Source organism: Culex quinquefasciatus, chromosome 2, assembly GCF_015732765.1.
Source record: "Culex quinquefasciatus strain JHB chromosome 2, VPISU_Cqui_1.0_pri_paternal, whole genome shotgun sequence".
NCBI lineage: Eukaryota > Metazoa > Arthropoda > Insecta > Diptera > Culicidae > Culex > Culex quinquefasciatus.
Window position 1 is genome coordinate 158,611,866 of NC_051862.1, and position 15,861 is coordinate 158,627,726.

The following is a 15,861-nucleotide window of genomic DNA, read 5'->3' on the forward strand; positions in this document are numbered from 1 at the left end:
TTATTTCAAAACTTCATAATTTCGTATTTTTATGATTTTAAAAAATTTGATATTGTCCGTTTCTTTCAAAGGTACACGCCGCGCGGCATTTCTGAATGTGCCGCAGACACTGTTGCCAGCGATTTTCTGCACTTTTGGTGCAATAAAAAACATATTCGGCAACAATGCCATGCAATTCGAAGAGGAAGATCAACAAAAACAAAACGAGCAGTATGTGATTTGACAGCGCGCATTTGCCGAAAGTGCGGCGCGTCGTTTCGAGGCTGATATGCCGCGTGTCTTTCTCGGGAATACGCGCAATATTCAGCACGAAAACAGCATGGAATAAAACAAAAGTGCTCGGATTCAAGTTTCAAAAATCTAGCCTAAAGCAGTATACGCACTTCGGAAGGAATCGGTCAAGAAAAATTTCAAATGGGCAACAGCGGCAGAGTAAGCAAACCAGAGAGGGTGAAGAAAAGCCCCAAGAAATCGTTCCCTCTTCTTTGTTCTGCTGTTCGTAAAGCTGTTTCTAGACCCCTTTCCTTCCGATCAGCGTACTAGCCTTAACATATGAATAGGTCGAATGAAACTTTAAAATGCCGTTTTGACGGTGTCTGGACCAAAGAGCCTATGTCTGGAAATATTTTTATCGGATTCCCCGGAAATTTTTACATAATATACTAAAAAATGGAAGAAGTTCATTAACAGGATTCCGAGATATGATTTTTTGAAAATAAAATCCGTGTTTTTCGACGCACCGCGCGCAAAAACACAAAAATGACAAAATCGGCAGAAAATCAAATTTTTCCACAAAAACTAACTCAAAAATTTCAGCGATGTCTGGGTACCAAAAGTTGCGTCTTTCATATTCGAAAATTTGATAAAGTGAATACAATGCACAGCCTCAAAAAAGTGTATAAATAACACTTATTTTTATCAAAATATCTGAGATCCGGCCTCAAAAAAAGTGTATCAAAAACACTAAAGTACTTATAACTTTTAATAGTGTTGTCAGATCTTCAATCTCTTGGGCTCGTTGGAAAGTCTTTTGATTAGGTACCTATCCAACGATGGGTCGCATGATGAATAAAATATTTGAGATCCAGCCTCAAAAAAGTGTATAAATAACACTTAAGTGCTCATAACTTTTGATGGGGTGGTCAGATTATAATGTTATGAACTCGTTTGAAAGATCTTTCAAATACCTTTCTAACAATATATAGCATGACGAGTTTTCTTACAAAAACCACCCTTTTTACAATCTTCCGAAGTTTAGCTAAAATCGTTTTTTTTAGTATAACTTTTGAAGTACTTTTCTAAACTTAATAATATTAACCAGGGTCTTGTGGGACGGATCCCAAGACGGATAGAATGATCAAATCGGTTAAGCCAGTCCGGAGATAATCGTGTGCATATTTTTCGGTGCACGGACTCACATCCAGACACACGCACATACATTTGTTCAGAATTTGATTCTGAGTCGATAGGTATACGTGACGGTGGGTCTACGAGGTCGAATAAAGAAGTTCATTTTTCAAGTGATTTTATAGCCTTTCCTCATTGAGGTGAGGAAGGCAAAAAAGGCAACTTAGCATAAAAATTCAAAAGTCAGTCGATAGTACCAAGGATAGAACTTTTAATTTCTTACCTCCTGTTAACTTTATTTTATTCCAAAAGATCAATTTTTTTCTTCTTAAAATTGTTGAATATACGTTAACACATCTGTTATCAACTATATATAACTCTTTATTTCATATACTGGGAAACTAAATTTGTCGTGTTCTTAAACAAGTTTTTAAAGAAAAAGTTCACAAATTTTACGCGCCCAAAAATTGATGTTCATTATTTTGAAGCAAACATTTTTTCTCGTCATTTGCAACCATTTTCATTAAGATTGATGCAGGGAATCATGAGAAATAATCGATTTTGTTCAATCCGGCAGAAAGGCATACGATTTTAGGCAAGTAACCTCCTTCTGGCGCCACCTACATTTCTAGAGTTTTGCCTTCCTCACTTCACTGAGGAAAGGCTATAAAATCACTCGAAAAACGAACTTTTTAGTTAGACCTCCTAGACCTACCTTCATTTGTACTTATCGACTCAGAATCACCAGCTGAGCAAATGTCTGTGTGTTTGGCTGTATGTAGACATGTGTACCAAATCAATGTCACTGGAATATCTAATCACAGGCTCAACCGATTTTGGCCGGAATGGTTTTAATCGATCCGTCTTAACGTCCCCTAAGTTGCTATTTAAATTCATGCAGTTTTCTCAAGTATTTAAAAAGTTATGTTAAAAAAAATGTTTCATATTAAATTAAAATTATGGTAAAAAGGGTGGTTTTTTCATGAAACCCGTGAAACCCTCACATGTTATATATTTTTAAAAAGTATATGAGAAGACCTTTCTTGTGGATTAAGAATTTTCAAGATCTGACTTACCTAACTAAAATTACAGGCAGTTTAAAAATTTTTCTGAATTTACATAACCTCAAATGGTCCCGCCACGAAAAAAGTCTTGTAGAGGGATGCCATTTTCCTGAAAGGCGGTGTCTGTATAATCTTGACAAAAAGTCTGTAGGAAGTCTGTTTTTTTTACTCGTCACTTATTTTTATTAGGACCTCTTAGGTGCTGCGATCATGTTAGGGGAGATCCATAAACCATGTGGACACTTTAGGGGATTATTATCACTCTATAAATGAGAGGAAGGCACCAACCACCTAAAGGTGGATTAAGTTACGTTTTTTTTTTAAAAAAAGGTCCAATAAACTATTGTGTTTCACATGTTTATAGGACCTAATAAAAAAAGGTCTAGGTTTGAAACCACGTTTGAAACATAGTTGCGCTGTAAACCCTCAATAAACATCGTCAAATAACGATTTTTAATGCAACCCAAACATGCTAAAAATGATTCTAAACCTAATTCTAAACGCAGGGGATTGCATTTAAAATTGATTTCAGCTGATTGCACTTAAATTCCCATTAAAATTTTGAAGTTTTTGGAAAAAATATTTTTTTGCCTTCCGATTTTTCGGGCCAACATTGAAGGGAGGGGGGGAGAAAATTTACTTTAAATAAAATTTGTATACCAGCCTAAATATAAAAAAAAAGTTGAATCAAGTCTTGTAAAAACTGATCGTACAAAATATCTTTTTCTTCGTGTATAAACACACCACATTCAACGGCTGTGCACTTGGTCGATGAGGCGCGAAAACAACAGCAAGAGAGAGAAATCAAAAGAGAGCGGGAGATCGCGCAGTCGCGCAATGTAAACAAACACAAAGCATAAAACGGCGAGAGAAAGAAGCAAGAGCATCGTCCGCATCCTCCGCATCAGCAACATAAATGCCTTTGGATTGGCGAAATTTTCGCACATAAACAAACCAACCTACACACGGTCCGGTTCGGTGGTTTCTGGTGCTGAGCGCGCGCGTACGACTGTGTCCTTGGCCAGTGTTGGGTTGTTCCTTTCGTTGGGTCCTTGGAAAAGTAACTGCTAGTGTTCATTTGTGAAGAAAAAAAATGTTCAACATCCGGTCGTCCCCGAAAAAGTCCTCCGGCGCTGGTCCGCTGCAGGGCTACAAAATTACCAACGAATTGAGGAGCAAGAAATACGGAGTGGCCGCCGATTCGCTCCGGATGCTAAGGAAGAAGGCTGAAGAAAAGTTCAAGGTGAATGACCCAGATTGTGGTGGGGAAGGGATTTGGTGGTGTGGTGGCAGGAATCGAGACAAAAACCCATTCAGAAATTGTGTGTGGTGTTTGTTGAGTAAAGTAGATTTTTTTTTCTCGATTTGCTACTGTGAGCAAGTTCTCTTATTTGGGACTTCCCAATGACAGGATTAACGAAGGAGGTTGGGGTACAGTTTTTTTAGGAATCTTTTTGCCAAAAATGCTGCTTGAAGAAATTACAAATTTAAGAATTAAGGAATTTAAGAGAATTTAAGAATTTAAAAATTTAAGAATTTAAGAAGAATTTAAGAATTTAAGAATTAAAGAATTTAAGAATTTAAGAATTTAAGAATTTAAGAATTTAAGAATTTAAGAATTTAAGAATTTAAGAATTTAAGAATTTAAGAATTTAAGAATTTAAGAATTTAAGAATTTAAGAATTTAAGAATTTAAGAATTTAAGAATTTAAGAATTTAAGAATTTAAGAATTTAAGAATTTAAGAATTTAAGAATTTAAGAATTTAAGAATTTAAGAATTTAAGAATTTAAGAATTTAAGAATTTAAGTATTTAAGAATTTAAAAATTTAAGAATTTAAGAATTTAAAAATTTAGGAATTTTAGAACGCTGGAATAAAGCCACGGGAGATAAAATGCTCTGGCGGTTTTACTCCAAGAACCCGACGGACGCAGCGCAATGCCACCGTTGCCAGAAATTCGGGCACAGCTCGCGGAACTGCAACCTTAGGCCCCGCTGCGTGAAGTGCGGTGAATCACACCTCTCTGAAACTTGTGCACTGCCGCGCAAGGCGGACTTGGGAGACAAGGCAGAGCAAACCAAGGCGCGCATCAAGTGCGCCAACTGTGGAGGTGTCCATACCAGCAACTACCGTGGATGCAGCGCACGGAAAACCTACCTCGAGGAGCAGGAAAAGAGAAAAAAGAAAGCAGCAGCGTCCCACCCTCCTCAGCGAAGTACGAGCGTAACCGTGCCGGTAGCTGGTCATCGTACGGTTCCAGCGGACAACTCAGCGTTCCCTCCTGGATGGGGTCGATTGTTCGCCAGCGTGGTCGCTGCCGGTAGCGGCAATGCGGCCCAGCAAGAAGTCACCGGGGAAGATGTCTTTACCCTGCCGGAGTTCTTTTCTCTCGCGGGGGAGATGATGACGCGGTTCCGGATCTGCCGTAACAAAGCGGAGCAATTCCTGGCCCTTGGGGAGCTGATGATCAAGCACATCTATAATTGATTAAATTTTGCTGTGATCTAGTTGTAATCTTTTTCTATTCCTATCCCCTATCATTAGCAATTGTGTAAGTTTTTTGAAAACTTTTTCTTACTCTTGTTTATGCATTTAATTAACAGTAACAATTGCTCTAAACCGAATTAAGACGTAACACACAGCTGAAATGAACAAAAACTCCGTTAGTTTCATAATATTTACAAATTATAATTTGATTATTCATAAATAAAACCGAATTGAATTGAATAGAGTTTTAGAATTGTAGAATTTCAAAATTTTAGATTTTTAGAATTTTGGAATTTTAAAATTTTAGAATTTTTGAATTTTTGAATTTTTGAATTTTTAAATTTTTGAATTTTAGAATTTTAGAATTTTAGACTTTTAGAATTTTAGAATTTTAGAATTTTAGAATTTTAGAATTTTAGAATTTTAGAATTTTAGAATTTTAGAATTTTAGAATTTTAGAATTTTAGAATTTTAGAATTTTAGAATTTTAGAATTTTAGAATTTTAGAATTTTAGAATTTTAGAATTTTAGAATTTTAGAATTTTAAATTTTAGAATTTTAGAATTTTAGAATTTTAGAATTTTAGAATTTTAGAATTTTAGAATTTTAGAATTTTAGAATTTTAGAATTTTAGAATTTTAGAATTTTAGAATTTTAGAATTTTAGAATTTTAGAATTTTAGAATTTTAGAATTTTAGAATTTTAGAATTTTAGAATTTTAGAATTTTAGAATTTTAGAATTTTAGAATTTTAGAATTTTAGAATTTTAGAATTTTAGAATTTTAGAATATTAGAATTTTAGAATATTAGAATTTTTGAATTTTTGAATTTTTGAATTTTTGAATTTTTGAATTTTTGAATTTTTGAATTTTAGAATTTTAGAATTTTAGAATTTTAGAATTTTAGAATTTTAGAATTTTAGAATTTTAGAATTTTAGAATTTTAGAATTTTAGAATTTTAGAATTTTAGAATTTTAGAATTTTAGAATTTTAGAATTTTAGAATTTTAGAATTTTAGAATTTTAGAATTTTAGATTTTTAGAATTTCAGAATTTTAGAATTTTAGAATTTTAGAATTTCGGCCTGGGTTCGATCCCAGACGGTCCCGGTGGCATTTTTCGAGACGAGATTTGTCTGATCACGCCTTCCGTCGGACGGGGAAGTAAATGTTGGCCCCGGTCTAACCTAGAGGGTTAGGTCGTTAGCTCAATCCAGGTGTAGGAGTCGTCTCCCTGGGTCCTGCCTCGGTGGATTCGCTGGTAGGCAGTTGGACTCACAATCCAAAGGTCGTCAGTTCGAATCCCGGGGTGAATGGAAGCTAAGGTGTAAAAAGTGGTTTGCAATTGCCTCAACAATCAAGCCTTCGGACACTTAGTTTCGAGTAGGAATCTCGCAATCGAGAACGCCAAGGCAATGCTGTAGAGCGAATAATTTGATTTTTTTTTTTTTGAGAATTTCAGAATTTTAAAATTTACGAATTTATGCATTTTAGAATTTTAGAAATCAAATATTAAGAGTGTTAGAATTACATGAAAATTCTTAGTGAGCTTGAGGAGCACTTAACTGATATAGTTAGGGCTAGTGATTTTTTTATAGTTAGGGCTAGTGATTTTTACAAAGATTTAAAAAAATGCACTAAGTTTGTTTCGTTCTCTTTATAATGTATCTTTTACAAACTTTTTTGAATTTTGCGGAATAAAGAAATTTGGCTGTAAATGTGAATATTCTAATGAAAAATATCTTCAAAACATAGTTCTTAATCTGAAAAGCATTTTTTTATAGAAAGCTGCTTCTAAAATGCTTGTTAAATATCTTGCGAAGAATTTGAATTAATTTTATTTATCAATTGAATATTTCAAATTTCGCGAAATTTCACGTTATTTACTAAATTTTATGACAAATTTCACGGATTACGCGGCTTTCGTGAAATCACGAAAAATATAGTTGAATCCAAAAATCAGACGAGATTACATGTTGAGTTAGACCTTAGACCATTCATCTTCCCAACAACCGTCCGTCAACTCCAAGCGAAGCTTACTTGAGACTACCGTGGAGAATTTCCCTTATCCAGTTGAAAAAGTCGAGCATCTACAATTCACGTCTTCCATATTTATACGATCAGATAAAACATATCTAAAATAAAAAAAAAATAAGTTTTTTACGGGTTCTAAACTGAACAAACCCAACCCTTCTCTCCCCTATCCCAACCCTGCTCCACCATATCGAGAGTCCTCGACGCTTTATGCTATAAAAGGACACAACTGTGAATTGTGCAACATAGACGACGACGACGACGCCGCGTCGCTTCTCTCACACTCCCATCTCCCCACCCGAAACCAGTTCAGTGGCCTTCGATCGGGGAAACTGCAAGCGCAAGTGCACTCGCGCCACATATGTGGAACTTAAGGTTCAAAAACGAGGACAGGACAGGTGCTGCCTCTCGCGGTGGAGAGCTGCAACTTTTCTACCAGTTTTTATGGCAGTTTTGCACACCGATGGGTCGTCCATAGTGCGTGTAGTAAGAATATTTTGATTTTAATAAAATTATTAAAAGTAGCAAGTAATGTATTTTTAGTTTTGGACAACAGCATGTATTTCCATCCAGCACATAATGTTGACTCAACGGCACTTGGGCGTGCAATTTAACTTCATCATTTTTGACTGAACCCTTGTAATAAAACTCGGAAACTTTTAAAGGGCCAAAGTGACCGCCTTGGGCGTCATCCATAAAGTATGTCACGCTAAAATCGTCCAAAAATTACCCCCTCTCTCCTATGTCACACTTTGTCAAGCTGGCTCCATTATGAAACCTATGTGTTTTTTTCTTACTTACTTACTTAAAACCAGATTTTAATTTTCTAGTAAGGCCGTTGCAAATATTTTTTGAAGTTTATGTCCCTCGACTCTAACCAAAGTCGAGGGGGGGGGGGGGGGGGCAAAAAAATAAAAAAAAGCATTAAAATTGAAATTACGAGCCATGGTTTCAACATTTTCATGAAAAAAGTGTTTAAAAATGCATTATACACCTGTTCAGTTGTTTTGCCATCATAAGTTTCCAAAATATCTGAGTATTGACGAAAATGTTATTTTTTTGCGACAAATAAAATTTTTGCGGTGCTGTACATTGTAATTTCATAAAAGTTCAAAACATTTTTAAACAAGCCCAAACATGCTAAATATGATTATCAATGCAGAAAAATGATTGTTTTCAGTTGATTAGACTTCTATTTTCATGCAAATTTTTAAGTTTATTGGAAAAAAAATTTGTTTTGCCCCCTGATTTTTCAGACCAATTTTGAAGGGGGGGTGGGGGCGACATAAACTTTTAACATTTTTAAAAGTTACTCAAACGACATCATACCATTTTTCGTAAATTTTTTTAGTTATTAATTTTTTACAAAATTTTGGTTGATTTCCAGAGTTTTTTTTAAAAGGTCCTATAAACTATTGTCTTTTATATGTTTATAGGACCTATTAAAAAAAACTCTAGATTTGTAGAATTTATTCGTAAACAGATACCGGCTACATGAAATATGCATTGACCCCTCATCCGATCAAAACTGGTATACTGAGAAGATGCCTCAAGTAAACAAAATCGCAGCATGCCATGATTTGAATTTTCATTTTTCTTCTCGCGCGCCTCGCGTGTCAGCCGTTTGTTTTTGCAATTTATTTACTTTTCATGCTCCAAAATGCCGGAAAAATCTGTGCAGTTAAAAATTGCATGTTCAATAATCATGGCTCATCATTCTATTCGTTTGGGAACAGGTATTTAGCTAGTGCTGGTAAAATGGCATGAATTCTGTGACATCGAACAAAAATATGGGAGGTCGCCTTCCTTCCATCCCCCATTCGCAACTTCAAAATCTGCTCCTTTCATGTTTAAAACCACGATTTTAACAACCCATCAGTGAAATCACGAGAGTGAGCAAGATTTAACTGTTGAAGAAGAGCATAAAAAATGAAGTGTTGGAAAGAAAACGCGTCACTAAAGCTACATAATCTCCACAAATCGATCATGTTTGAAAACATTACTTGAATTACGCAGAATTGGGTCCTAAAATGAAGCTTAGATTGCTGATATTATTGTTTACAGCGATAAAGCTTATTTTTCTGAGTACAATGACCTTTTGTACGACCACAAAGAGTTTTAAATGGATTTTTAAATCAATTTTGAAAAATTAACCTCGCGGTCCTTCTTGACAGAAAAGCTCCTACTTGACAGCTCGTTCCAAGGGGACCATAGTTAATCCATCGAAAAATGTTGTCTTGCCAAATTTTTTTTTGCATTAAAATGAAAAAAAGTGATCAGAAATGGTTTTTGATCATGTTTTTTACCGTTGTACATAAAAAATGACATAGGGCTTTAGTACCCAATTGTCTGTCAATCTGCGAGTGGTATAAGAGATTCAAATTTGAGAGTTGTTTATGCTGAGTAGGCTGTGACTAGCTTGGAAAAATTTACACTATACCAGCGACAGAACTCAACAATCGTCACACTTTTTGGGCTAACAGGATGTATGGAGTTCCAACCATGTGACTCGCGCCGTGAGAATTCCAAAATGCAACGGGCGCACAGCGCCGAGGCCAATGACATTGACCTGGTTGAATGTCCTTTCGGGTTTCGAAGAGGGGAATGCTGATGCGTTTTCTGTCCTTATTTGGGAAGTGACCTGGATTTTTTTTAGAATGGTTCAAATTTGGATAACTTTAGCTAAAAATTCACAACTCATCATTTTTATTTCATTTCAGCTTGAAAATTGTCGCGTATATTTGGCCCAGGACGGCGTAGAAGTCCTAGACGAGGACTATTTCCGCACCCTCCCAGCGCAGGTCCTGTTCGTGGTGGCCGAGCGGGACACCATCGTAAAAACTGGCAAGTGGCGCTTGTTTTATCGACCGGTGACCGTTATAAATATAACCATTTTCCATCCCTCTCCCCCCCTCTCGACCGTGACCCACTTTGGACAATCCGGATCCGGCAGACTTTGAGCTGATGTATGACGCAATCCAGCAGACCCACAGCGAGCTGATTGAGGCGGGCAGCCTGGCGAAGCAGTTCGTGAGCAACAACCAGACGCAGATCGCCCGGATGCTGGAGGAGGCGCAGCGCGCCCAGGACGAGCGGACCGCCAAGAGCCGGCGCAGCGAGCACGCCGAGTGGTTTGAAGGTACGCCACCTCGAACGCTGGAACACACTTTTTTTGGGATTGCAGGTGAAATTAAAGAGAGAGGGCAAATGTCCTTCGGGATGATTAGTAGTTATTGGGCTGGGGAAGTACCGAATTTGGAATTCAAGGATTTTACATTGGCCATGAAGGCGATGCGCAAAAATGTTGCGTAAAAGCGTTGCTTTGATTTAGGAAATATGTTAGTTCGAGAAAGCTCGTTTCTGCTGTAGGAGATGTGTTGAACTGCATAACTTAATTTGAAAATTTTTACGCAGATTTTCGAAAAACTTTCTGGTTTAGAATGTGTGGGACCCAACTAAACTCAAACGATGCCCCTTAAAAAATATGATTCATCTAATTTTTCAAGGTTAATGTACACAGAACTATGCATTTTTGGACATTTTTTTAAATTTGGAAATGGTTTGAAATCCCATATTGCCAAAACTGTAAATTTAAGAGCGAGTCCACGAACAGGGCATACCCCTTTGTATGGGACGTCGTTTGGACCTCACCAATCTGCCTGAAATTTTCAGGGGTTGTTTGTACATATAAAACTAGCATCTGGCCAAAATATGAGCACTAAGTTTTAAGGTTTAAAAACGTCAAAAATCTTAAAAAGGCTATAACTTTGACGAAATTCAATTTAATTTCAAAATTCAAAATGCATCTGAAAGGGCTTAAAAAATGCAAAAAAATGCAGGGTAGAGCATCCAAATTGGTCAAACTTAAAGGGAGTTATTGGCATTTTAGTGAAAAAATAGCATAATTTTCAAACTCAAATAACAAAATGTTCCATCCAGGTATCAACTCGGTTCGACCTGCAGCTTGTAGGGGACATCTGGGACTACCATTTGAAACTAAGAACGCTTTGGGTAAGACAGTTTAACATATTAAATAGACACTTTTACTTTTAGTAAATTTTTTGGTCGTAAATTTTTGCTCCGGGGACCCCTTAGATCAAATTTTTCGGTGATAATTTTACCATATTCGGGTTCCTGAGACAATTTTACATTAGAAACATGCACACAAATGTTTATTTTCATCCATTTTAACCCTTTAAAAAATGAAAGTTAAAAAAAAATAAGAAGCTGCTTTTTTTCTGGTGCCATCTAGTATCCTTGGAAACGAACTTGATTTTCAATAAATGTGATTCAAAGATTTTTTTAACTTTTATTTTTTAAAGGGTTTAAATGGATGAAAATAATCATTTTTATGCATGTTTCTATTGTAAAATTGTCTCAGGAACACGAATATGATGAAATTATCACCGAAAAATTTCAGGCAGATTGGTGAGGTCGATGCGAGATGGGTATGCTTTGCTCGTGGACTCGCTCTTAAGTACATATTTGAAAAAAAAAAAATACTTGGTCTGTAAAAAAAGTTTTGAAAATAGCAGATTATTTTTATGTAGTTTTAAAACATACTTTTTTTGAAAAAGTATTTTTTTTAATCTAAATCTAAATGTAAAAAAATCATTGAAAACCTTACTCCAGATTTTTTTTTGTAATTTTCAAAAATACGTAGTTTAGTGTTAATTTGTTATGCAATACAGGCCAGACTCAATTATCCAAAGCCTCGATTATAAGAAGTTTCTATTATCCGAAGGTTTGTATAGGACTTCAGATAATCAAATCAAAAACAAACAAAACATATTTGTATTTATTTATTTTTATCTTACTTTTATTTAACATTAAATTCGAGTTCTACGACTCTTTTTTAGACAAATTTAAATAGTGATTGCCTATTAAATTACAAAATATATTTTTGAATATTTAAATGTCGCCATTTTGGCCGCCATCTTGGATTTAAAAATTCTAAAAGAATTACATAAAAAATATGAATAAATATATATAAAAAACAGTATTTTTTGTTTAAAATTCGTTGTTTTGTAAAAAATAGTAACTTTTTCGAACTTCGTTTTATTGTGTTTTTTTGCAGTTTTCGAAAACACTACAAGCTTGTTATTTCAGTTTTAGCATTTAGGAATGATTCTGAAACTAAGAACTAAAAACTAAAAACTAAAAACTAAAAACTAAAAACTAAAAACTAAAAACTAAAAACTAAAAACTAAAAACTAAAAACTAAAAACTAAAAACTAAAAAAATTTAGTTTTGTTTGTTTTGTTTGTTTTGTTTGTTTTGTTTGTTTTGTTTGTTTTGTTTGTTTTGTTTGTTTTGTTTGTTTTGTTTGTTTTGTTTGTTTTGTTTGTTTTGTTTGTTTTGTTTGTTTTGTTTGTTTTGTTTGTTTTGTTTGTTTTGTTTGTTTTGTTTGTTTTGTTTGTTTTGTTTGTTTTGTTTGTTTTGTTTGTTTTGTTTGTTTTGTTTGTTTTGTTTGTTTTGTTTGTTTTGTTTGTTTTGTTTGTTTTGTTTGTTTTGTTTGTTTTGTTTGTTTTGTTTGTTTTGTTTGTTTTGTTTGTTTTGTTTGTTTTGTTTGTTTTGTTTGTTTTGTTTGTTTTGTTTGTTTTGTTTGTTTTGTTTGTTTTGTTTTGTAACAGTTCTTTTGGGGGGATGCGATTAGCGACTGGTGAGGTGAGGGACACGGAACCAAAATTTGATTTTTTGACCCACCACCACAACTGTTTCCGCCAACCAACGATCCGGAAAAGACCACCCTTTTGAAACCCTCTCGCTTAAGCGCCAGTGTGGCTTGGGGCCACACTGCGAAAGGGCGTGTTGCTTTGAGAACCCGGCTTAGCTTCTCAGGGCAGGTCAAGTGGGAACCACTTATTAAAAGCGCGTCAACGGAAACGGAACTAGGGATAGAAAAGGGACTCAAATACCAAGTGTTCTTTGAAGGTGCGTTTCGCAAAAGAGTCACACGGAGATATAAACTTTGCATCCACTCGTTTATTCTCTGGGGGGCAGGTTTTACAATTTAGGGGCACGTGCACGTGTGAGGGGATAGAGAGCTCTCTTAACCCTAATCTGACCTGCTACAGCCTAAGGCTGTTTTATGTTGCTGCACACTCAGTCGCCGGCGCGGTCCACTGGCTCAAGGATTTGGCGCGTCCTCTACGGACTCGCACGCCTGTCCGATTCTCGATCGGAAGTTGGCCAGCTGGGCTGGCGTGAACGACTGGGTCCTCTGGCTCACGTGCGTTGGCGGGCACGCTACGGACACGTTGCTCTGCTGCTGCTGCTGCTGCTGACAACTCACGGTACCGCTGCTGTTGCTGGGCGGGCTCTCGGGCCGCCTGGTACGAACGCTGCGCGGGTGCTGCTCTGTTGCTGCTGCTTCTGGGCGGGCTCTGGGGTCACCTGGCACGAGCGCTGCGCGTATAGGGGTTTCCTACACGGGTGATACAACTCGCCACGGAGTGGCGACTTCGCGGGGACACGTGGTACTCGATATAGCACTTCCAGGCGTCGGTGAAGTCCACTGGCTCGGGGTTTTTGGCTCGTCCCCTACGGAGCACTCACCTGCCGATCGATGTCGGGTTATTGACCAGCGCAGCTGGCTTGAAACGGCTGGATCCAATGGCTCACGTGCTTTGGCGGGCACGCTACAGACTCGTGCTTCGAGCTAGAGTTGGAAACCACGTGTCACGGGTCGGACGCCGGATGGGTCGGATGCTGACGAACGTCGATGGTGGTCCTGTGGCTCAAGGTCGTAAACGAGGACCTCTACGGACGACACCACGTGGCCGTGGGAACGGCTCAGCGGACCAGCGAGGCTGGTTCTCGTCGACGATCGCGTCCTGTGGCTCGGAGGGGTTGGTATGGCCTCCTTCGGACTCTCGGCGGACCCTGGCGGATAGGCACGGTTCGTTCGCTGTGCTAGCTGGCTTGGGCTGCTCCGGTGTGAAGCACGCGATGGCGTGGTGCTTGCTTCACGGTGCGGCACCGCGTTGTGGAACGGTCGCGGGTGCCAACGGGAAGAAAGACCTAGCAAAAGAACCTTCGCCTGTGAAGGTTCTTTTGGTCTATTTTAACACTGCACGCCCGCGGAGGGTGGAAATGCACTCGGCGTGGAAAATTGGCTTCCAAACGCAAATCTCTTGGCACACGCGGGTACAATTCGTACGGAAAATTCGCTTGGGTCACTTTGCAACACTTTCTAAAATTTAGCAACTCTACGACTTCCCTATTGCTTGCGATCTTCGCTAGCGCACGATCTCGGAGCAAATCGCAGAGAGACCTTGACTACGCTAGCTCGAAACCTTGACCGCGAAAAGTGGCTCATGCGTGGCCGGCACTGATTGGCCAAGGCCAAGGTCCTCTCGCAAGGTGCCCTTGTTGCTAGGCGTTAAGGCAAATTTGAGAGAGTTTCAAAAGGTTGATCGATCCCGGGATCATCGTCTACGGGAGTTGCAGAGTAGGTCTATTTTTTAAATTTTTAGTTCCCGTGCTCGCCACCTCACACAGTTGGCGCTCGCTCATTTAGGGGAAATTGATGATCGCCCATGATCGCCCTTAATATGGTTACATTACCCCCCAACAAAATTAAGAAAATTTCAATTGCTACTGTGATTGGAATTTTCACTGGGGCAATTTTCACTTAAAATTGTATTAAAATTAGTTTTAATTTAGGATTTAGATCAAATCAAAATGAAATAACAAAAGAAATTACGTATAATAAGAGGAGAAATAATAATAAGTAGATAGAAGAAGAAGAGTTGCTCAACAGAGAAATACAAATAACGGCCATCTTTTTTCTTCGGCTTGAACTAAATTTATAAGTTAATCTTACTTGTTAAAGCGCTGCATAGAGTATCCGGTCTATTGCGCGTTGGAGATCACCTGACTGGAACTACACATGCCTACACATGCCATCGCAACGCCTTTTGCACCTGTCACACATGCAAGACATTCATACCTTAAAATTAGCGTTAAAAAAAACTCCCAGAAATCTCTGGTTTCGGCCTTTTGGCTTCTAAATAAATAAATTTACCATATATATATGGTCACTCTGGATCGATCAGGCGGTAAACTACAATTTCTTTTCGAAAAAATTCGATTAATTATCGCGAAAAACGCACTTAAAAATTAAACTCGCGCACGCTCGACTACTCTCGATCAAACCGCGATCGCAACTGACTCATACGTCCCTATCACACTATCACGCGAATCTACACGCACTCGATCTCACTCATCTATGTATTCCCTAATAATAGGTAATACAAATACTTATGTAATCCCTATCGGTGCTCCAACGTTTTTCTATGTAGTATTTCTTGTGGATGATAAGAATGCCAATCTTACCAAATTGGAATCAGTTTTCGCCGGTATCTTTATTCGACTGTTTGTTCGCGCGACGGTCCTGGGGAAAACTTGATTATTGATACGGGTGGGAGTTATTGTGCTAAGGTGATTATGATCGTGGGGGTTTTACTGGCAGTAATATAAAGAAAACAAAAAAAAGTTACCGACGCGAGAAAAAATTAAATGGAAAACGAAAATGAATGTAGGTGAATATGGTCTATAATTTGTGAAAAAAAAATCAAATGGTTTGGGAATTGGGGTTAGTGGTGAGGGAATGGAAAATTGTGGTGATTCTGTAGATACCGGTGAAAATGTTGGAATATTGTGACAAAATTTAGAATCTTTGTGGAAATTTTTATTTGTATTTTATGTTTTTGTGGCCATCTTTGTTCGAGAAAAAAAAATATTATTTCGACACTATGTATTGGTGACGCCACAACAAAAATTGATACACGACGACATGTTAAAATAATTTAAAAGCAATCCACAACGTGTTTGTGTTTGTTATGTGAAAGTAATCTCTATTGTTGGTCTCAGCACATCGAGGAGACTGGCTCGACTCAGATGGCGAGATCGACATAGCCGGAAAA

General features: G+C 37.5%; 1 protein-coding gene across 1 annotated transcript in view; it reads left to right on the forward strand.

The window, feature by feature from the left end:
* Positions 1–3,265: 3,265 nt before the first annotated feature.
* LOC6038515 overlaps positions 3,266–15,861 on the forward strand; it is a 28,224-nt gene continuing 15,628 nt past the window's right edge. The window contains exons 1-3 of the mRNA XM_001848254.2: positions 3,266–3,654; positions 9,652–9,775; positions 9,885–10,070. Of these exons, the coding sequence (XP_001848306.2) occupies positions 3,505–3,654; positions 9,652–9,775; positions 9,885–10,070 (460 nt within the window). The 5' untranslated portion in view covers positions 3,266–3,504. The remainder of the gene's footprint in view (positions 3,655–9,651; positions 9,776–9,884; positions 10,071–15,861) is intronic.